The sequence below is a fragment of the Athalia rosae genome, chromosome 3, assembly GCF_917208135.1.
Source record: "Athalia rosae chromosome 3, iyAthRosa1.1, whole genome shotgun sequence".
Taxonomy (NCBI): Eukaryota; Metazoa; Arthropoda; class Insecta; order Hymenoptera; family Athaliidae; genus Athalia; species Athalia rosae.
In genome coordinates, this window is record NC_064028.1 from 20,001,681 (window position 1) to 20,026,189 (window position 24,509).

Here is a 24,509-nt window from a genome sequence, read left to right on the forward strand (position 1 = left end):
AAACGCGTTGGATGAGAGTAGAAGACAAATAAGATGAAGAAGAACAAAGACAAAGGAAAAAAAGGGATTTTTTTCTCGCACTTCGAACGAGCGCAAGTGCGAAAAGTATCCAATTACCGAAAAAGCACCACCGACAGTAACAGCTTACGAAGTGCCAAATTCCCCGCGAGTGCGACCGGGTTGATCGACGTGGATATTCGAGAAAACACCCCACCTTAACTCACCCTAGAGAGGTACACAAATCCCTAAAAGAACACTGTACAAACAGCCCACCGTTTGCACCGCTAAAATTTCTCGCCAAACAACGGAAAAAAGAAAAAAACCAACCGATGGAAGAAAAAAAAAATACCCAATCTGTGAAAATTTTTCTAAATACGATGAACATTTTTTTAGCTACTTTTTATCGTTAAAAATTTGACTTTTTCGCGATACTTTTACCGAGTGTATATGAATACGCAGTGGTGTACGACGCGAGTTTTTGGATACCGTTTTATTACGTATTACACCCCAAGGGTGGTGCTGTATAACGCGAAAATTCTTAGCACATCTAGCCGAGAAGTAACGAGGAAACCTCCGAAGTACTCTACGTATATAAGTAGATGGTATATAAGTTTGAGGCTATGTATCCGTGTAAGGAAAAAAAAAATAAAGAAGGAAGCTTTGACTCGTGCGCAACTTTTTGAATAGCGAAGCTCTTCTCCGTATGTATATCCATGTATCGTCGATGGTTGTATGGGTCGTACGTATGCAGGTATAGTTATCTCTCATATCGCGTCTTCTGTATTACATCCTATAGAGTTTCTTATCGCCACATATTTTTCTCATACACATAGATACGCGTACACATCGCTACGTGTGTAATTTACACCCCGGTAACATTCTCCCTCTTTTCTCCAGTTTTTTCCACCCTCCGTACCCCGCCATTCGAGTTGAGCTTAGATCGTATCTTTTTCCATTACAAGCCGGACATCCCAGGTTGACACATTTCGCGATTTATGTACAGCTTCCAGGGTGTATTTTTACGAGACGCGAAGTGTGCAGAAATGCAAAAATTAATAGAAAATAAAAACTCACGAAAAATCGACCCGTACAATTTTCAGAAATAGAATAAAAAATAAAAAAATTCCGAATGGTTTCCGATGTGTTGTACATTTGTATACATATACACATGTATCATACGTGCGTTGGTTCAAACTGCGAGGTAAGCGAAAACGATAGAATTTTATCCGTGAAAATTGGAAGGAATAAAAAAAAGTAAAAGAGAAAAGAACCAAATGAAATGGGAACCGAAATGTCGCCAAATTACGATAAGCTTCGTTACGTGTATTTTTTGATTAAAAACTTTCGGTCGGAACTAGCACAAAAGTCAGCCGATAGGTATGGTATATTCGTTCGGTTAGTGTGATAGATTTGCTCGATTGTTCTCGAACAATTCCCGTCTGATATAATTGTCAGCGTTTCGTACCAACACGGGTCAGAGCGGAGCCGTATAAAATTCACTTCGTCACTCGTACTGTTCAAATATTGAATCGATCGAACGATTGAAAAATTTGAACAAACTCGTATAATGTTTATAATTAATTAATCAAATGATCGATCGATCGACCGATTGATTACTCACCTATAATGAATATTCCGATTAACCTGACGATCCCGAACTCCATGTTATTATAATTTAAAAGTACATTCGCGAGATGCGCCGCCAAAAGTGCGTAAACACCTCCGCTTGCTCCAACTAGATAAACGTCCGTGTCGAATACGGACGTACCCAGAGAACCTGAAACAAAATTAATAGTTTGTTAATTTTTTTTTTTGTAATTGTTTATTATCAGATACAGCTAATTTAATTATCGCAGTGTATTAAATTCCGCCAGAGTATAGTTGGTGTGATATTATTTTTTTTTGTCTAAAAAAATTATTATCACAAACTAGTTTTTCTCTTTCTTCTTCTAATTATCTGATACGTTTTTAATTATATTTATATTCACGTACACCCGTTGACGCAATAAGGTATTAGGTATGTAAGAAAGTAAGAAGATTACGAGATGAAACCACCTGATCCCACGAACAATTCAGGTACCTTACTTCTACTTCTACTTCTACTTCTATCTTTTCTTGTTTCTTTTATGTTTTCCTTGTCACTGGTATAATACCGCGTGAAGCGACGAGCCGCTGCACAGAAGATCGCGGTGTACATATCTGTATATACGTATACGGACGAGTACTTAGACACGTAAAAAAAAAAAAAAAATCGAATTGAATAAAAAAAAAAAGAGCTTAAAGAAATGTACAATTATACTGTGGGAATACACCGAGGACTCCCGTTAACCTGTTTCAGGAATTAAAGAGGCTGCGCGCATTCCATTCCGCAAATAATATAATTTCTAACGGAATTATATACACGCGGTGAAAATCGATCTGTAGACAATGAGATGAGAGATAAACGGAAAGAGAGAAAAACCAACAGAAACGAAGAGATCGAATCTTTCTACACTAATTCCTGATTAGCGTAAATCGTGCCGTAGATATATAGATAGATGTTCCGTAAAAGTTTCGTTCCACCTTTCAGCGATTCTCCATTTATTGTATTTCTTCATTTCCGTTTTGCTGAAATTTTTAGGATACATAACGGCACGAGATTCCGCCCGCGGATGTGATTCGCGTCCGAACATGTAACGGCAAAAATGCATCGTACGTATTTCAATCGCGTACCTATATTCATATTAATTTACAGGATCACTAAAACGTAACGCAGTTGCAACAGGAGAAAAAAATTACACGGCGCATGAAACGCTGCGGGAAGAGGAGGGCGTTCAATTCGATGGCGGAAGTTGTTACCGAACTGTACATATTATATAGCCGACGTACGAAACCGCTTATTAATTACTGATTAGCGTGGCATGTTATACACATAGTAATGGGTCTTCTTCATCCCCTAATTCATTATATATACGAATATTATAAACCTCGCGTTCGTAATATTAACAATGCCTACACGTCGAAGATGGAGAGAAAAAAAGGAGGAAAAAAAAAAAACCACGACAGCAGGTGTCAACCAATGAAGTTATACACATCGTGTTACACGGCGTTAATTCGGAAAGTATACCTAACCCGCTCAATGACTCGATGTATAAAAAAAAGAGGAAAAAACTTTCAACTTTTATTCCTTTCCTTTTTTTTTATTTTTTTATTTTTTTTTTGTACAGCGTACCGGATATCCACTGCTCTTTTCCTGCACTTCCCTACCAACATGTATATTATAATACACATTTAATGTGTACCTGTACAAAGGGCACGTCCAGTATATATGTAACGTATATAATTTTGAAAACGGATACGGTTTTAAATTTGGTATTGTCGTTGTTCTTGTTATTATTATAAAATGCAGGGATGAAATAGCGAAAAACGTTTGTAATATAAACCCCACCGATATACCGACATATATGTATAGATGTGTACGGGGTACGGGAAAAATTTTTATATTATTTCAGAGAATAATATACGAGTACGCAATTTTCGTCGATTTCAAATTTGAATATATATATATATACGTACAAGTGTAACATATATCCATCATGTAGAGGAGGTTCGTATCCGTAGCGTGCCCTCCCGAGGGAGTTTCGGGGCCTTTTTTTCCCCCTCTTATGTTAATTTCTTTTTATTTTAGACACCTGCCGCGGATGGTTCGCAGGTCGGAGATCATGGAATTATAATAATGGGCCTTCAAAAACCAGATCTGGTTAATCGGTTTAAGCGTGTCGTTTAACATTTTTTTCTTCTTTTCTTTTTCCCTCATTTCTTTGAACATATACAGCTATATTAAATGTAGAGTCGAAATAACGATCGATTACGTTTGCTTACAGACCAACCCTATAGATGTGTGGATCGTTCGGATCAAGCGAGTGACATTATGAAGTTAAAATTTTACACAGGTATTCAATTTTCATTCAATTATTTTTTAATCTATTTTTAATTTCGTTCAATCGATTTCACATTCAGTCCAGGCACGTGTACAATAGTTGGGGAATAAAAAATCACTATCGATTTAATTTTTATTTAGAAATATATGCGAAAGAAAAAAATTATTTCTATTTTTTCCCCCCTTCAATTTCAATTTTTTGTTACATTTCATTTCTTTTCTGTTCTTTTTTTTTTTTTTTGTTTGTTCTTTTCCAAACGATGCGGGAATTTTTATTCCCACGAGAAAGCCGCGTGCGTTTCTGATCGTACGAACTCCTATAATAGCGATACGAACGAACCAACAAAGCGAAACGATTCATTCATTTAAAAGGGGCGAATAAACGAGAGGTATAAATACGCGTTTATACACATATACTGCACACAAATATGCAGGTATGTACAGTAATTATGTATCGATAACGCGAGCAGGTGTTGAATGATGTCGAGGAAAAAGAATTTCAATTTCATAATTTACTCTACATCATTTTCTTTCTCTCCTTTTCACTTTTTTTTGTGTGTAAGTAAATCGCGATCGCGCTGTAAATACGTACATATATTTTCACATTTTTCTCTTCCGCTCTCCGAGGTACGTACGTACGCCCCTGGAAAAGTGGCGCGAAAAAGAGGGAAATAAAAAATGTTGAAAAAGAAGAATGACTCGGTACGACGCGATTCAATTCAATTAAATTCACTAGCGGGGGTTGCAATGTGCGTTGTTCTTGCTGCCGCTGCTGCTGCTGCATTCGCTCTCGTTGTTTCGCATATTCGAATATATATATATGTATATAAATGTATATAAGTGAGCGCACGTATACATGTATATACGTATATAATGTATATAAAGAGCGGGTTTCGGTGATTAAACTCGTCGGACAATTAATTGTATAGGTATTGTCGTTCCAGGTGCCCGCGTATAGGTATCTCTACGTACACGTACAGGGCTATGCACTCGTACGTGTATATAAATATATATTTACACCTAAGCGCGTACCGTGCAAGTTGTGTCGGTGGGTAGCCTGTTTTGTTACTACTGCACGTTGAACTATGTGTATTTCGAAAAAGGATTAATTCGCATAGTGCAGTGGATGCAGTGCGGTCCAACTACAGTTTACGTATTATACGGGTATACCTGTAGTTCGGTATCAGTATAATATAGGTGCATATAATTGTAAGTGCATGCATGCATGCATACGTACGACATAATATTATGCACACACGTACGAGGGGTAGAATTCCAACCCGTACCCTCTTTCACCTCATTTCCCACAAATAAAGAGAGAGAGAGAGAGAGAGGGGGTGGTAGACAGAGCGAAAGGGGGTTGAATTAACCACTCCCGCACACACCGTTCAACGTTTCCACGTGATAATAATTATCATCGAAATTATTATCATCGTCATTACTATTGTTGTTGTTACCGTTGTTATTATAGCAATCACCGTCGTCGTCGTCGTCGTTATAATTATAACGAACGGTCATCGTCATCACTATTATCACAATTAATTTCAATTGAACGGTGTAATCGTCGTTTTCACGTGGTCCGTGTTTCAGTTGCAGCAATTTCAGTTCCTGTCCGAACAGCACAATACTGCAATTAAATCATTCGCCGTTTGCAATGATTTTTTTACACCCTCAAAGATTTTTTTTTTCTTTCTCTTTTTTTTTCATTTTCGCTTTTCAAACTTGAACAACGTCAAATATTTCTTGCGATAAATCCGATGCGTTTGAGAGCGTTGCGTTTTATTTGATTTTTCAAATGTGAGAGTTGCGAGTTGTATAATTTTCTTTTTTTTTTTTTTTTCTTTACTTCTTACCGCTCTCATTCACCGTTTAAACGCGGGTGTACGTACTGTATGCTACATCTGCATACCTATATACTTTTACATTGTTATGTACAAAAGACAATTGCACAGTTGCGGCAAATGCAGTAAAAATAGCACGGAAGTGAAGATCGTACTGTTATTACACAGAGTTAGTTACAGATATACCGTACATATATATATATACACATGCTTATTGAAATATACCTACAGAAGATTACGATACCTGGTTATACGTGTATGCATATGGGGAGAAAATTGCCGTACATGTGGCTGTATATCCTAGTTTGTTACATATCAAAACATTTGCAACTCTCTTAGCCAACTTCGTGGCACTGTATGTATGTATGTTTGTGCGCAGGAATGCAAGTGCAATGAAATATTGCAGCATCGTCCTATTGTATATAATTGTACGTAACATCGCAAATTTTTATTATTTACTCAAATAGGAAGCAAAAAAAACCGAAGGATGATTAAAAGATTGCAGAAATAATTACGCGTGTCGAATTCGTGTGCGTTACATGATTATCTAAGCGCAGTGTGGATGATTGGTATTTTTTTTTTTTTTTTGCGCAGGAAATAATTTTCTTCTTCATCACAACAGATGCACAAATTTCTTTCCGAGGGTTGGCAGTTGCCGCGGTTGTCTGTTCCATCGAGCAGTGTACCGCAGCTTTCTTCTTTCGCTATTTTTTCTATTTCTACTTCTCTCTCGTCCCTGGTGGGAGTTGAAAGAAAGTTTGATAACGATAACTGGCACTTGAAGGGATGGGATTGTCCGGGTTGACGTCTTCGGTATACGTCGGGCGATCCGCGTCGGGACTTTCTTTCTTTTTCAACTTCTCCTTTCCTTCGATTTTTCACTTTTCACCCGCTTCTTTTCCAACGTTTCGTCCTCATTTTCTTTTCTTTTTTTTCCCCGCTTCTTTTTAGAAAACAATCGTTTTTTTTTCTCGATTCTTGTCGCAGCTTTTTTGAGCTTTTTTTGGCGTCCCTTCCCCGGAGGGAATGATTTTCATCCCTGTACGCGTGTGACCCGTAGCGAATATACACGATCGTCGTTGTCGTCGTTACACCGCAACCGGCGTGCCTACAACCACCTCCCCCTGTTTAACCCCCTCTTGAAGCCAGCTAGAGCGCAGACACGAAGGGATGAATTTCTGATTACCGGGGATTACAGTCACTCGGGTGCAATGCATACGAAGTAATCTCAGCGCGACGTCCCGACGCCCGCCAGACGACACGATGACAACGCTCCGCGACGGTATACGTCGTGCGGACGACCCTTTTTTTTTCCTCCCTTCTTCTTTCTTTTCCTCCCCTCTCTTTTAGCTTTTTCTGCTTTTTCGCCGACACTGATACGATATTATCCATATTATACCCGCAAACGACTCGAACATTGACTTGAATTTTCTCCGTCGTGCGCCAATTAATATTGCGCATCTCTCAAAATATTTTTATTGCCCACAAGAATTTTGGTAAAAAAAAAAAAAGATTACATTCCCCTGATTTTTTCCCCCCTGAATATTGTGTACAATTTTTTAGACAGATCTTGAATAAAAATGTACAGGTACATGAAGATGAATAAATAAATAAATGATGACTAGACGAGAAAATTGAAAAAAAAACAAACAAAAAGGAACCAATTCAAACTTTGAAAGATCGTTGTTGACGATGTTAAAACAACTTGTGGCGAAACTTGTTGTTTATGTACGTGCAACGTGTACACGGTTTGTATATATATATGTAAAGACGTAATATAATATATACGTTCGAAGTTAGAGAAACTTGGTTTGATTTTATTATAATTGCGAAATTGTGTATACATGTATATGGTATATTAAGTAAATAGGGTGGTGGTGCGCCTGGTTGGACGACATAGACACTTGCGTTTGCCTTCGAATTTTCATACAAATTTGATCCCTCCCCCCCCTCCCCCCGCGGTATACCCTCAACACAGATATATTAATACCTTTATAGAATATATTATAGTCGACGACAACACGTGGGTCTTAAAGTTAAATTAGCTCGGGCAAGGTTGTCCTTTGTAGGACTAAGGGTACCCACACCGCCCCGCCTTCGACGCGAATATTGTCCCGAAAGGTATAAGGACCTACGTCGGCGTGCGCGCGTTTATCACCAACATCCTTGATCATATTTGCTATCTTCTTCTCACTTTCTTACCATCGCAAAAGCTCCTCGAACCCGATTTTACTTGGGTATTTATCTCTTTGTTGGTTTTTTATTTTTGTCGTTTCAATTCCCGATTAATTATATGCAGGAGTTGTAATATGTACAGTGTATAATCAGAAATGTGTTATATACGTGGGTTTATGGATTGTATAAAATTAAATGGAATGTTTTTTTCTTTTCAAGCTTACCTGCTAATACACCAGCCATGTATACAGCGGCGATCCTTAAACTTCCGTGTACCATCTCTAAGGGAAGCCCCACGACCACCTGTACCCCGAGGTTGAAGAGCAGGTGAAGCCACCTGAAATATAAAAAGCAAAAAGCAAAAAATTAAGTTGGAGAAAAATAAGAAAAATTAAGATAACCGGGATCTATGTATAATATTGTATATTATAAACGTGATAAATTTTATAGATTATTTAAAAAAATAATTCTTGATTGAATTTATACGAGAGAAGAAAAAATTCGACAAGAAGACGTTAGTGATTGTAAATTGAAGAACAGAAGGGAAGAAAATGCAAAAATAATTTTTCTCCTCTCCTGCACATATCCATCATTGTCGTACAATTTCTCAGAGTTGGAGATCCTACAGAGAATGAGGATATACATATAAACCCGAGGATGAGAAACGTAAAGAGAGAAGAGATGTCGTCTTTACTTTAATTAGAAACATCTCATTAAAGTTTTACCCTTTAGCTTTTGTGCTCGAGCAGGTTGAAGAAAGATAAGATATATGTATGCTTATATATATATATATATGTGATTCATGTTCAAATAACGTGAACTATGTACCTACTCGTGCTATATGGCAGTGCATACATCATGTGAGTTTGAAGTTGACGCGAAAAGAGAAAAAAAAAAAACAAAAGCGAGAAGCAAAAAGGAAAGGGAAAAACTTTGAAATACAACGATGAAACGAGTGTGAAAAAAGGCATTCTTTTTTCCCAATCGGTGCAGATAGCAGATTTCGAGTTAATATTGTCCGAGAATGCGATAACGACGCGCGTAGCAATTTACAGAATTTAGATAAATCCTTCGACGAAATATCTGATTGGTCAACAACTATATCGGGATAGAAGCCTCGCGACTGTATACATGCACAATGTGTACACGGTATGTATATATGTATATATGTGTATATATACGTGTACACGAAGGACCCTAAGGTCCTGCCGCGTTGATTAATAATTATCAAGATAATCCAATTAAGCTTATGCATGGAAAGTGAAGTGGTACCACCAACCCGAACTCACCGTACTATATAACCCTCGTCAACGGAACGCCGAACCCCAAAGCAAACTATGTACGTATAATATACGTAATATACACCTACACGGTACATCTGGGCACACCGTTTCGGATATTATACCGTACATATACGTAAAAATTACACGTAGGTAGCGGTGAAAATTTTTATCACGTCAAGTACCGGCGCGATCGAAGAACACCCCATACTTTTTGAAATCCTTGCGTCGACTATTTTCTTTCGTCCTTCTCTTTTCGGTTTTACTTTATTCGGGTGTTATACGTTACGTAAACGTTATGTACGTCGCGTATGTACCTAAGGATGAATATAAAGACGAGAGAGTCTGAGTTCTTAATAGTTGGTGAAATCGTGTAAAGTTAAACTGCTTCAGAGTTACGTCGTCGACGTGGTTTTCAGATTCGTATACATATATACATGTATATATGGGTAAGTATGGTATAGTATATACGTACTATACGTATACTACGTGGCAAAGCTTTCGTAACTTAATAAGCTATTCAAATAATTACACGAGCCAAAAAGTTTCGAGTATACGCACCCTGCACTTTGCTCCCCTGGACGGTCTCCGACGACACGACCAAAAGTTCTCAACTCTCCGCAAGGATTTTCCATGTACTTATTACATGTATAATAGATTCGTTTGTACGTACGTAAAGGTATAATACACGTATTGAAAATAAAATAAAATGAAGTGGCCTAGGTATAACGTAAACGGAATGAAAATAAATCCAAGAATCTTGGACTCGAGTTCGTTTCTCGTTTGATCGTTATTTCCGAAACAATTAAGGCTATAAAATAATTAGAAGAAAAGATCAAAGCTTACCCAGCGTGAAGGAACATGTAGAAAGCGAACCTCCATAATTCCAATCGTTTATCTGGTCTGTATATGAAGACACTGTCGATTGGAACTGGTCCCGAGGGATTCACTTCACCCATCGCTACCGTGTAGTATGTGAAAAAACCGAGCTGAAACAAAAATTCATATCATGAACAAACGAACACGATAACGCGTACCTGAATATTCGTTGGTATTTTTTTTTGACTCGGACGCGCGTATCGGATTTGTTGAAAACCATCGGGGATTGTAGAGTTTCCTTTGAAGTGCTGTCAGAACTCCTGCGATGGGTTGGTTTTGTTCCGACGAAATGTGCAGCCTTGCTTCGCGTACACGTGCGATGATACGAAATCTGAATATGGTATTACGTCTGGTATAAAAGGGACAAGCCGCGGATACAGCAGCAGGGTGTTTGCAGGTTCCGTACTCGCACCACCTTCGCATACAACGGCCCTACATTATACATCGTTAGAAAGCACCCTTAGCCCCGCACACCTCGTTGTTTTCACAGTTATATGTTTGTCGCTCCGCAATTTAATTAACAAATTCCTTCGGGGTCTCCCTGTTATATGTGTATATACATCGCGTATCCCGTATCGCAATAGGTGTAATATGATGATACCGTGTACAATAAGGTAAATGTATATGATTTACCAGCCGACTAACCTGATCCTCGGAAATACCGCGATACGTAGCTTTACGAAAAATATGGTGAAAAAAAAACGGTGAAAGAAATTGAACAAAATGTCGGTAAGGTTGAAACCTACGCTGCATACAATGATTTTCATGATTCTAATTTTTCTACCCATTTACACGAGTGATCGTTTCGATCATCATTTCCCTGTCCTATAGGTAAATGGGTCTATTTATCCGTCGTACCTCGATTACCCTCGACAGTGGAGAGAAAAAAAGTAAGAAATGAGGGGAGGAGAGAGGGTAAATTGTGCCCACTTATTCCATTCACATAACGTGAACCCGCAAATTCGCTTTTACATAATATAAAAGTGCCGCACGAGTTTAATCCGAATTTATGAATAGCCGGAGTTTTTTCTTTCCTTTTTTTTTTTTTTGTTTTTTGTTTTGTAATTTTTTCTCACACCCTTATTCGCGTGACGAACGAAGGAACGAAGGAAATTCACGCATACTGCACCACGAGGGAGAATATAAAACGACATACATAGTTATTTCCCGCCTCGTTTTCCTCTCATGCCGCCCAACCCACCTGGTATACACACTCCAAAACGGCCGTCTGAAATTCGGTCTAAAAGCAGGTATGTAAGAGAAATGAAAAATAATAATGGTGAACGAGATAAAAAATAAATTTTTACGCACGGGTATGTAACAATAAAGGTAAAGGAATTTTCATCGTCCGTGAATGAAAAATATTATTCTCCATCATTATTGCAACGGCAAATTGTTAACGGATTTTCTACAAATTGCACATACGATTCGGAATATAATTCCCTATAGTTTTGTTTTTTTTTTATCTACTTTATCCTGATCTTGGAGAAGGGAATTTTTATACCCGATGTTATTATACGGTTGTATACCACCACCATCCTTTTTGGAGATGAAATTCAGACCGCGATATGAGTACAGAACCGTTCGAAATTTTTCCTTTTTTTTTTTTTTTAGAGCGATATGGATGATAGTATGAAATCTTTGACCGATTTGCCTTCAAGTTGGTTTTTTTTTTTTCTCTCCTTGTTTTTTTTATATACGAATTTGCCGAAGAATCGCACCGAGATGACGAGGACCTGCATATTTGCAGGACCCTCCTCCAGTATCTTGTCGGATAAAATTTGGGACGGTATACATGATCTAGTATATTATAGATAAGATGAGCGTATACAAAGTTTGATATTTTTCCGTTCGCTTTTCCCAATTCTTTCCCCCATGTTTTCCCATTTCCTGTTCGTATCCTTTTCTAGGGGAAGATCAACGAGGAGCCGCGACTGAAGGACCTTATTATTTCTGTACTGAGCACATAGGTAAAACTTTTCTAAGTCAAGTTACCTGTAAAAAATTTGTTGGTTTTTGTTGTTTTTATTTTTGTGAATCATCGAAACCCCTATTCAAGCGAATATCGGAGAATCGTGTTGATAAATTTTAATATTCGGTTTTTCATAGAAATACTCAACGTTGGATGAGAAGAGGAAAAATGAGGACAAGAAAAAAAAAAAAAAGGGAAAGAAATAGCGTCCGACTACAATACCCCGCATCTGATGAAACGACATTTCCCGCATCATCTGTGCAACGTCGTAAAGAAGAGGATTCGTCGTCACTACTCATCATCTAAATGAAGAAAACACCTCACAATTCGTACTTCTGTCTCATATATTCCGTGCGAATGAAAAAAGCTTAGTGGTATAAAATAAAAGGATGGCGAGAAAGCGAGAAGAGAAAAAGAAAGGAGACAAAAACAGCAGCGGGGGGTAGGAAACGAGAAAAAAAGGATATCGAGCTAGGTGTTGAAATTAAGAAAAGATGGAAACGGCTATATCGTCCTCCCTTTTTTTTTTCAACGAAGGAACGTTCTGGAGTGCGCTGTTTTATTACTGAAAGCGAAGGCGCGAAGAAGACGTGCTCAGCTATACTCCATAGTATCAAGGCGTCGGCTGTGGACGTGGTAAACTAAATGAAAAAGACTGAACACCACCTAGCGAAGATATAAAAACCGTGTAGTACGTTTGAAAACAACGATAAAAAAAAATATTAACAAAAGGGTTGGAAAACGCAGAGAGATCGATTTTACCAACAATTTCAAAATTCATTTCATTAAAAGAAACTCGACTGCACAATTCCAAAGACACGTCAAAGTGATGTACGACGGTTCTTTCGTTATTAAGAAAAAGAAGACGAGAGCTGAAAAAATTGAATTTCCATTAGACTTTGTTTTCTGGTTCGTTCACAAATTGAATGAGAAGAAACTCTTTTTTTTTTGTCAAAAAAATCTATACACCGATATTTACTTGTGCATGGAGTTATAATAGTGAAAAACAAAGACTAAAGAATTAGGAAGAAAAAGAAAGAGAGGAAAGTTGGTGTAGTAGTCCCTGATCGATTCAACCCCCTATATACGAATCGTTTCACGATTGTGAAAGCGTTCGAAGCAGCTAAAGCTGTTCTACTGCAGGGGCATAAAAGGGGGTGGAATTGGGTGGGGGGTGGGAGGGGTGAGAGAGCTGAGTTTAGTTCGCGAAGTTCAATTATTGCGTGTTTCTCGTCGATACTTTTATAATTCGTACCTAGACCCCGAGTGAGTGGGGAAAAAGGCACCCATTTCCTTGTTTCTCCATCATCATTGGAATCCCGAAGAAGAAGAAGAAGAAGAAGAAGAAGAAGATGGAAAAATGTGGAAGTAGAAGAAGGGAAAAGATGGTTATCCGTAGGCATTCGTTACCGCGCATTTTCCCCCTACCATAACTAATTTTTCTATCTAGGAAAAACGTGTCTGGCGGTGGTTGAATTTTCGGCGTTAGTTCCTCCTGATATTCCTCCTTATATACCTTCATGCATACTTATTCTCTCCCTTCCATCGCGTATTTTCGTGTTATCTTTAGGATGGCACGCGATGGTACTTCCTAATACCGCGGTAGGGCTTACCAAATTATTATCATTACTCTTGTTAAATGGGACATTATTTCACGTAGCGCAAACAAATTTTACTCACTCGACGCAGAATCAATATACTGAAGAAAAAGAGAGATGGAAGACGCGAGGACGCGGAGGCCCGGGGGGGGAAAGAAAATTCGTACGGCGGTTCGGGGAGCGCGAAACGCACGCCGGGAGCGAAACAGGGTGAAAACAAACGAACGGGGGGATGAGAAATAGGAAACGGTGGGAATCGACCGACCGGGTGCACGTTAGCAAGTGTGCGAATAATTAAACGAAATTTAAAGGTCTACCCTTGAACCGTTGACCCGCCCTAATTTCTGCACATCCAACCCCCCCCCAGCCTCACCACTTGGCCCCGATTTTCAAATTACCTAATTAATTTAGCGATGATCTTTGTAACGGTGTATGCAGAGGTATGGGTACCTTCTCTGATAAAAATTCATTTCGTCCATCTACTATATGCCATTTTGTACGCCTTTCTCCGACAAGCTACGTTGGGATTTTGAAAACATTCTTTTTTATCATCTGTGTATTTTCTTTTTTTTTCCCCTTTTTTTCTTTTTTCACCCAGTAATGGAATTTCCGCGGAGTCTCTTCGAATAACGGACACACCTTCGGTGTAGCGATACCGGCTACTACCACCCTTTCACTGTCGTTGCACATCGTACAACAGGATCAGAGCGGGTAAGTGCGACAACGTTGAGACAGCTTCCGCTGGTTCGTTCTTCCGTGAATTCTTGTTAATTTTGTACAACTATAGTAGACACATATATACATGTACGAACTGGTATTAGTGTGTCGTGCTTCCTATCGCTTTGCAGCCACCGCAGCTACCACCCCCTCGATTTTACTCCTACCCCGGTTCCCTTCGCGCTGCAGGTCTAAAACTGCGACGCGATGCGACGACTACGACGACTCGCTGAGGACAAGAGAGCTGCTGGAGGGGTTGGTGGTTCCCGCGTGCGACGAGACGGAAAACTGGATACGTCCGCAAAGTTAGCAACGCAGCGGTATGGCGACCCGATTCATTCTCATCCTCATCCTCATCCTCATCCTCATTTTCATCCTGCTCCACCACTTCTTCTCTCACTCTTCGGTTTCCGTTCCATAGCATCTGCACACGTCCCTTTCAAAGAATACGGTAATTCTTGCATGGTTTTACGGCGAAATCAATTTTTAGAGATTGACTTTTTTGTCAGGCTAGATTCTTCCTGCGGATATTACATATATTTTTTTTTCAATGATTAAACTTTTTAAAACGACGTCCGATAAACACCCCCGTATAACGCGACATCGCGCGTTGTTCGGAATAGAATCCCCCGAGGAATGAGCTCTACTTTTTTTTCGTTCTCTCTTTTTTTTTTTTTTTTGAAGAGGATATAATATATCCTTTGTCCCGCGTCGCGGACGTGCGAAATAAAAGCCACCACCGAGCGGGCATTATATAACACGATATAGTGATTTGCGAAAAACGAAATAACGGAATGAAACTAAACCTAAACGAAATGGGAAAGGAGAGTGAAGTAAGGTATAAAGTAAAGTAAAGTAAAGGAACAACAACCCTAATTTCCCGTTCAGCGAAACGTGTAAATTTGCAAATTTATCGCGAAACCTTTTTTTTCCAAGAGATTAGGCCCGATATAAGGGAGAAGAACGACACCGGGGCCACAACCCTGGGCAACGGGAGTACAAGGGATGCAGAGATATATGTATACGGGGGCTCCAGATTCCCTGCAACGTGTATCTAAACGGAAAATCAGATTTATATTTATTCCGTTATTTCGCTCTTTTTATTTCCCTCTTTTCTTCTTCATCCCCCGGCATTTTCCACTCGACACGCACGGACACACTGTATACAACACCGGCGACAAATATAACCGCACATTATTCTCATCTTTCAAATTACAATTTCGGAAACGGAGAGAGGCGGACGAAAATCCGACGGAAGAAACAAAAAACCTAAACCAAACTCTTCGTGAAATAAAACCCACCCCCGTAGCCCACATCTCATTGGAATTAGTAACGAAGAACAACCTTCTCTCTCTCTCTCTCTCTCTTTCACCCCTAAATTTCGTTACCTTCTAACGGCGGCGAGAAAGGGGAGGAGAGAGAGAGAGAGAGAAGAAAAAAATCAAGATGATAATAACGGAGCGAAGCGCGTTACTTTTTGGGCTAATTTGAGCGTAAAAGCAGACGCGTGCCGTTTCCCGGTCCCAGAACGCGATATCCCGAATATCCCGGCAACACACAGAACAACCGACTGCAAGGCGCGTATGGCCCGGCTTGCTGAGACAAGCCGGTCGTTTTTTTTTTTATTTTTTTTATTTTCTGTTTTATCTTTTTCTCGTGTGAGGTGGAGGGCAGAAAAGACGATTTATGCCCTCCGGGAGAAAGGGCCTCACACGTGCTCCTACATGTCCCGGGCTTCCCTAATTTAGGATTTTTAAAAAAGGGGAAAAAATGAAAAGAAAAAGAAAAATAAGAAAAGATAGACTGCCGCTGCCGCTGCTGCTGCTGCTGCTATGGGGAAGTCATTTCCGTGTATTCGAAAACAGACCGCACGCTCGGCGTGCTTCGTTTCTACGGTTCCTATTAGAGTTCACGACAAAAATAGAGAAACCGGAACTAAAAAATTGACGCGATCAAAAACTTCGGTAGGTAAGCACTGCAGTCAACCCGAAACTTATCGTACTACCGAGGATGGAAAATCAATCCAATTATCCTCCGTAATACCAGAAACGTGTGCGCAGTTCATCGAAGACGGTAACATCGAAAAGTTAGCCCTCGGGTGATTCTTGATGCTCCTCCTAATACCACTGCATAATGAACGCGAGCCGAAGAGAGCGAATTCTCTTCTACTTCCCGAAGGATATTCCTCGCTTCTCTCTTCTCCTCTCTACTCTCCTCTTTCCGTCTGTCCGTCCGCACGTCTGTCCGTCCGTCCGTTTGCCCTCTCCACCCTCCACCCCTTCGACCCCCCTCCCCCCTCCCCCCTCGCCCCTCCTCCATCCCCCGCGACTCCTGCAGTATGTTCCGGACGCCTGGCACCGTGCGCGTGTCTCACCCTCTTCATCCCTTGAGCTTTCGTGAATTTACTGCCAAGGCTGTGTTTTCTCTGAAAACCAGGAAATATCTCGTCCTACCGTGATATGCCCGGGATGAGAGAGGTGAACTATCCTTTGCAGCGACTACTCCGGCTCGGCAGCAGCTTCTTCTAAGCCATACGAAGCCATCGCGGAAGTTCATAGACCGAACTTCTAAGACAGTCGGGACAGTCGGCGTGGCGAGGGGAAAGGAAAGCCCCAGGAGCCGGTGGACCCCGGGGGAGTAGGCGCAGCGAGGGCAGAATAATTAAAAAAAAAAAAATAAGTAAAAAATGGTAAGAACGCGAGGAGATCGCGTTATTGAAAGAAGAAACGGAGAAGAACGTGTACCGCGCTCGTTAAGTTTTGTTTTTTCATTCTTTTTTTTTCATCGCCTTCACAAGTAACACACACGAGGTTAAGTGGCTTTTCGGGTTTGGGAAAATTATCGGCAAGGCGAAATAGGCGACGAAGTGAAACCGTAGGTGGAACGATGAAATTATACTCGTGAATCATTCTATTCGGAATCTCTGCACGTGATTGTAACCGCAAATTAATTTCGGTTCGGAATCACTACTGCAGGACGGAATTGACGGCAGCGCTGCAGGATCACCGAACATGTCAGGACTCTCCTACCATCCCTCTTCCCCCTAAGGGGTCAGCTCGTTCTATCTGTCCACCGGTAGCCACCGGCTACCCCAGCTACCCTCTGACAACATGCGTTTCGGACAGCTGCTGCCGTTACTACCACCGATACCGCGCTACCGTGTTCCCGTTGCCCCTGCCACGTTCAGCGTGGGTCATTGTATGTGGTTTGAAACGATGCAGATACGCATTAGGCTGCTCCCCCGTTTTGGCTCATATTCGATATTTCATATTCCATTGCTTGAAAAATGTCTTCGAACGAAACGTGGCAAATCTCTCCCCGCTGTAAGGAGGATTAAACGGAAGATTCGTGATCAAACATCTTCGGCGTGTGAACGATAATCCGAACGATCGTTGTCGGTGTTGTGAAATTTTGATTCGGGCTACCGGGGTATCGTCCGCTCAAAGGGTGAACGATGTTCGGTGTAACGCGGGCAGAAATTAGAGGAGGAAAAAAAGAAGAGAGAGATAGAGAGGAGGAGAAACTAGAAGGGGGACATTTCCGAGGCAACCACTTTACTTTGTTGCCACTTGGACGACTCACGCCTCGGATAGACGTGTACGTACGACATAGATGGCGGAGAGGGAGGGCACGTGTTCATTTCACTCCGATTCTCCATCTTTGTCTTTTTCCCTTCCTCACCCCCGTCCTCTTCCTTTCTCCCGCCGTCTCCTTCTCTCCTCTCACACTACGGCACGGTTTTGTTCCCGCAAGCACGCGCCAGCACGCGTTACAGGTTCCGTAGAACGACATCGGTATATAAGTATACCTCACATAGGTACTACCGCGCTGCTTCTTCAACTCGCACTCAATTATACGCCGGTACGACCAAGTTAATTTCGGCACTTTCCAGTTTCCTCAGCTACTTACCACCACCAGCCAGCCAGCCTCTCTCTCTCTCTCTCTCTCTATACTCTAGAGTCCATTTCCGGTAAAGACTCACCAAACGAGACCCAAAAAGGAAAAAATAAAACAAAACGAAAAAACAAAAAGGGGGTAAGAAAAAAGCTTGGCGCCGTCATCTTTCCTCTCGCAAGGTAGGTGAGCAAAAAAAAACAGCTCACGGTCGATCCGATCTGAAAAGTTAATCGAAGAGTCGCGGTATACGCGAATTATTTATCAAAAGTATCGACTCTTCGAATATCCGAATTACTTCTCGTCGGTACCGACGCTCCGTTAATTTCGAAAATCTGAACGGATCGACCCCGCGACGTTTCGTGTCGTCGAAAATCAGATACCAACACAATTTCGAATTGAAAAGAGAAAAAAAACAAAAGAGATAAAATGACGGCAAGCCGTAAGAGTCAAAAAAGTAGTTGGCGCGTGGTGAAAAAAGTCGGATTACGGAGTGCGTTTGAGCGGAGTTTAAAGCGAGTCAGTGTTGAAACGCGTATAGTACAAGATGACGAGGAACACGGGTATCTATTGATATAGTTGTTTGTTCAAGTGGATTACGGTGCGCGATGAGGAGGTGTATCCGTATGCGTGATACGGTTTTACGGCGCAACGTCGATGGCATTGTTGGAGAAATTTTCATAAAATTTTACCGCCGCGATGTTACGTGTGTGCCCGTGTACATCGGTAGAGATGACCGAACACCGTGAGCGTGAATTGTGAAGAAAAACCACCATCGTGGCTCGCTCGTGCAACCGCGACTGGCGCCACTCGAACAAACACGTCCCTGAGAATCTCATGGGAGAAAAAAAAATACGTACCGGTGAAAAACATCGACACGTCATATCGTCTATTTTTTTTACACATTTGTACACGTGACCGCGTACAATGGGGTTGGAAACGCGTAAAATTTCCAACTCGTTCGGAGCCGATTGAACACTGTACACGTACAATACCGCGTACACTTCTCGGTTTCGAATTCCATCTGTGATCGAAGAAATTGAATGAAGGTAAATCCGGAGAGATGGGGATATAATGGGCCCCGTTTTATTCGGCGGGGGTCTAGCCGTTCGCCGAGTAGAATAACTTTTCTAGCTGTCGATTCGCGCATCGAGTGCACCTCGGGCTTCGGCTTTTCCGAAGAGAGAGATTCGGGGGGGGGTGGGTGGGTGGATGGTGGAATGGGGGCGCGTTTGCGGTTACTGCCGGTGGCAGTGGTTCTAAATTCTGGTCCAGGCCGTATATAAAGTAGATAATTTGACTAAGTGACGGGTGACAGCTGTCAGCGGTAAGTAAGGGGGATAAAGAATGACTCGTATAATCCCCTGATCGAAGGCTATCACCCCGCCCGTACCCCGCCTCCGTACCACCCACCGTTCCTCCTCCTCCTCCACCTCCTCCTCCACCTCCTCCACGTCCGCGTCTCCCGCATCGTCCCTCGGATGCTAATAAAACTGTCAGGGGTTGCAGGTCACGAGGAGTTGGCGTCCTTCGTCGCAGCTGCGAGTCATTTTCCACCCGAAATTGCTTCCCATCCCGCCTTGCCCCCCTGCAAACGACGGACGAATACACCCCCCTCCCCCACCCACCCGCCCTCTCCCCGCCCCCCCCCCCCCCCTAAAACCCTCGGAACTACCCCCGGAGCGACCCCTCCCCGCGAGACTCCGGCTTCCGTGCACCCTAATGACCAGTCTTATCTCCTTCTCCTACCACCCGCGACACCCTTTCGGATCACCTCGCTTTCCCCCCCGTACTACGGAACTTATCGCCAACGGTCACCTGCAGCACGTGAGGGTATAACGCGAGCCGCGGCGGCCGGCGGCCGACAATAATTTAATAATAATCAATTCCCCTCGGTAACGTATCGACGATCGGAGGTCACCGGGGTTGAATGGAATGGAGCGGTGGTTTACGGTTTCGCGAATGAACCAACTCCCTTCGTCACTCGAGAAATAGAAGAAGAATAACGCTCGGCGAGTATAAAAATTGCCATATCTGGCGGAGTTATCGGTTTCTCGTAACATTTCAACATTACATTACGTAACGTGCATGTAACGAGGTTAGTTTAGTCAGCAAGTAGTTAGACGCTGTGTGAAATTTTACGACGGCTGATGGGGGACGGGGGTTGAGTAAGAGACACGTCCGCGGTAGCTACCACCGTTGCACGGGCACCACTACCGTCTTCGCGTATAATATCCGGCGAGGAACCACGTCTCGCGTGCTTATCGCAGCAGACGACGACGACTACGAGTCACCCTCGGTATAGTTTACTCGCGCGCGAACCCACCCCCAACCCCGACCCCCCACGAAACTCCCTTATACCTGCGGACACGTTTTCTCTTTAGAATCGTCGGTGCACGGGGGCGGGGGGGGGGGGGGGGGGGGGGGGTGCGGCGTCCCCGAAAACTCGTCTAGATGCAGCGCGACGATTACGAAAGCCCACCACCACCACCCAGCTCGGCGATTACACTTACAAAAAAGCCTCGACGTTTTCATTCCATTTTTATATGGAAATAAGAAAAAATAAAAAAAAAAAACATAATAAGAATAATAATAAAAAGCAAATAAAGTAAAAACGAACCTGAAAAACGTTCCACACACGGCGGGGGGTTACTTTTTTTTTTTTATTTCATCCCCTGCGGTGGCAACAACAACTCTAAATTTAAACGATGTTAAGCCGGCAATAAATATTCACCAATAAACACAACGCACTCGCGGATATATAGATATATATATATATATATACGTATACCTACATTCGGTGTGGATATCTCTTGGCCAAAAATATGGAGAACAACGAGATAACCGTAGGGGTTGAAAATATCGGTGAACAGAAGTCGGGTTTGGTTACAGGGGGGAGGGGGAGGGTAAAAATTGCCGGTGGATACGTAGACTGAAAATCTCTTTTTCTCCTCTTTTGTTGTCGAGACGTTAATTACGCGACTGGAACCGCGGGATTCGCTTATAGATAGTAGTATCGCGCGCGATCCGTGGATCGAAAATTTTTCTGCAAAATTCAAGAAAAATTGGTAGGCAACCTTTAAGGGCGGCGATATCGCGAGCAGCTGAGCAACGAACGCATTAATTGCAGCAAAGTTTCCGAGTTACGGCGGAGAGAGCGGTATATACGTGTATACGTATATGCATATAAGAGCGCATGAATAACAAGGGTACAACTAGGTAGTTAAAAAGTACCTAAATCACGGTCATTATCATCCCTATGGTGCGGACGGTGGGTGGGGATATGCTTGGAGGGTGTTGGCGCGAGTGTGTAGGGGTATAGGTGAGAACGTCGGGTGGTAGTGTGGGTCGGCGTAAGTAATAAAGGGCCGCGAAAGCGACGTGATATAATACCTATACTAGAGTAATAGTGGGCAGAGATGGGGGGTGAATTATTATCGAAATCGGGACACCAAATGTGACAATTTCAACGCCCCATGAATCACGCATTACCATAATGGCTAATAACCGATGACAGTTAAAATTATCACGGGCTTTACATGACCGTGCGCAAGCGTTTATTATCGCGCCGCTCTACTCTCACACCTGACAAGTGAAATATCCGCGCGCCGTACATGTGTAATATACATTGGAAAAACGCGTCGAACGATGAGAGATGTATAGTAAGAGAAAGGATTTTTCAACGCGCACTTACCTCGACTAGGGTTATCAGTATGATGAAAAGGGGTGGCGGGCAGCACGTGTAATGATCTGCGTAATATTTTCGATCCCTTTCCTCGGTGAGGAACTCGTCGCCGATCATGCGGACCATCCTGAAAAGAACAGACGAAAATCGTGGTTACAGAAAATAGGGGTGGAAAAACAGGAGTGGCCGGAGAATCGGAAATACATTAAATTGACGAAATAACGCCTTTAGTTTTGGAGTCTCTAAGAAGAATGGATCCGATTGATATTCGTTACTCGCTCTCTCTCGTCGTCGTCGTCGTCGTCAGACTTCCGGTTTTATATTATACGGTATATAACCATTCACCGTACCGCCGAACATCGGTAGTAATTTTTTTTCTTCTCTTATTTCCCTCCTTTTTTTTACGAGGTGATACAACGAGTTACGATGTAGCTACAGCGGTTTTAAGAATGTAGAAAAATAAAATGAGCTTTTCAAACTCCACGAGTTTTCTCCGTAGGTAGTTAAGAGGGAACAATTAAAAACTGCAGTAGAACGACAACGGCGATTGATGAATATTTTAAGCATTTATTATTATACGAGAGGGTAGCTCACGGGGACGGTCTTCAAACTGAAAGCTAACGGTATACGTATACAGTAGAGAGTTTGTCGCTGCAGTCGGTAGATACTGGAACGCACCGTATTCCCCCTCCCCCCCAGGAATACGTAGTTTACCAGTTTATATATATCGGGGAATCAACTTCATACATGACAATTTCAACTCCGCAAACTACCATTCAAATAATAATCCCGGGACGAGCGAATGAAACCCCGTAGATTCAACTCGTCGGTCCGGTCGGCGGCTCGTCGTTAAATCCCATCCCCTTACGTTCCGCGGAAAATCGTTGCAATTCGGTACATCGTACGTATCCCGAATAACGTACCTACCATTCGGCCCGGTTCGCTGGCGCGTTGCCTTTCCAACCAACGTCGCAACCGTATAGGATCGATCGTAGGAGAAAAAGTAATTTATAAAAAATCGATAAACGCAATCGACGTGTAAGTAGCAGAGAACACACCGTTACGTGTACGGACGCAACTGTGCAGAGGGACTCGGAAAGAATACGGGATACAGGTATAGCGGGATAGCGGATAAATTTTTTGTTTCATTTTCCGTTTTTTTTTTTCTCGTTCGTTTCGTTTCCCGGTCCCGCGGACTTCGCTGAATTTCGAAGCTTTCGCTTTTTCCGACTTTTTTTTTTCCTCCCTGCAGACAAACAGCTCGAGCGAATAGCTGCTCCCGAAGGAACTACTACTACTGACTGATCATTTAAACAGTACCACTTTTTCAAGAAGAACTGCACAGGAAGAGCTCCGGGTACCTTTAGCCGAGTTCATCCTAATCTTGGCTACGAGTGTCTCTCACGTACCGACAAAATAAGGAAGAGGAGGATGGAAGACTCGAGTGGATATTGGAAAGAAGAAGCTAAAGCCGAAGCACTCGGCGTATGAAGGAAAAGTCGAAGTACGGGTCGGGACTGTGCAGCAGCATCGGCGGTAGCGTTAGGAAGAAGAAGAAGAAGAAGAAGAAGAACAGGAGAGCGAGTAGTTCGGGATACCTACTCACACGGCGCGTGGTAATCTGTATGGAGGGCACAGAATTCTATATGTGCTCTTCCTGTGTCTGAGCGCGCCGTGACTGCAACGGAAATAACATCGGCCGGATCTTTTCCATCTTCTTTTATTGTGCGACCTTCTCTCTTTTTTTCTTATATTTTTTTTCGTTTCTCTCCCTCCGCCGCCGCGCCGCTGCGAGAAGAACTCTTTTTTTTTTTTTTTCTTTTCTTTTTCCTATTCGTCGCTGCTCCCGATCTTCCTTCAAATTTTGTACAGAGTTTTTCCTTAATTTTTTCAAAGTACCGTCGCGCCAACACCGCGATCAGGTATTACGGCGGTGCGCGATGTAGATACACGAGGAAAACGCCTCCGGTGTGTGCAGGTGTTCGCCCCGATGACAGCCAACAATTTTTCTCGACCCTTTCTCGCGATAACTTCCTTTCAAAATAAACTCACGAAGACCGTTCGAATCTGGAGTGAATGGACATTGTAAGGATCTTCTTTATTCCCCTTTTTTTTTTTGTTGACTTCGATCCGTTCTCGATCACGCGGGGGGGGGGGGGGGACATCCCGCCTCGTCCGGCCGTTTCATATACCCTTTCTTACTTCATTGAAAATTCGGATGGGGTCAATCGATCAAAAACGGATAATTTCGAGTCCGCCGACCTTCCGAGTTTCGCACTCCTTCCGCGTTATAGCCTGCAACCTCGATAAAAGTATAGGAGGCTTTTCAGCGGAGAATGGCGAGCCCCGAGAAACGATTTATATAAAGTCGACTTGACAAATTATACTCGGCGAGATAATCGGAGCGCTTTCGAATGATCCGTACCGGATAAATCGACGATCATCGGTTATTGTACATATCACGCACTACAAGCTGCTCACCTCCGATAACTCCGAGGATCGAAATAAAACTCCGTACCAAGGTCGTTCAACTTTTAATCTACTTTCGA

General features: G+C 42.3%; 1 protein-coding gene across 1 annotated transcript in view; it reads right to left on the bottom strand.

Moving 5' to 3' along the window:
* LOC105687275 (protein rhomboid) overlaps window positions 1-24,509 on the bottom strand; it is a 156,126-nt gene that overhangs the window by 6,727 nt on the left and 124,890 nt on the right. The window contains exons 6-9 of the mRNA XM_048653467.1: window positions 21,970-22,087; window positions 10,062-10,204; window positions 8,160-8,272; window positions 1,622-1,777 (exon numbers count right to left, since the gene is read on the bottom strand). Of these exons, the coding sequence (XP_048509424.1) occupies window positions 1,622-1,777; window positions 8,160-8,272; window positions 10,062-10,204; window positions 21,970-22,087 (530 nt within the window). The remainder of the gene's footprint in view (window positions 1-1,621; window positions 1,778-8,159; window positions 8,273-10,061; window positions 10,205-21,969; window positions 22,088-24,509) is intronic.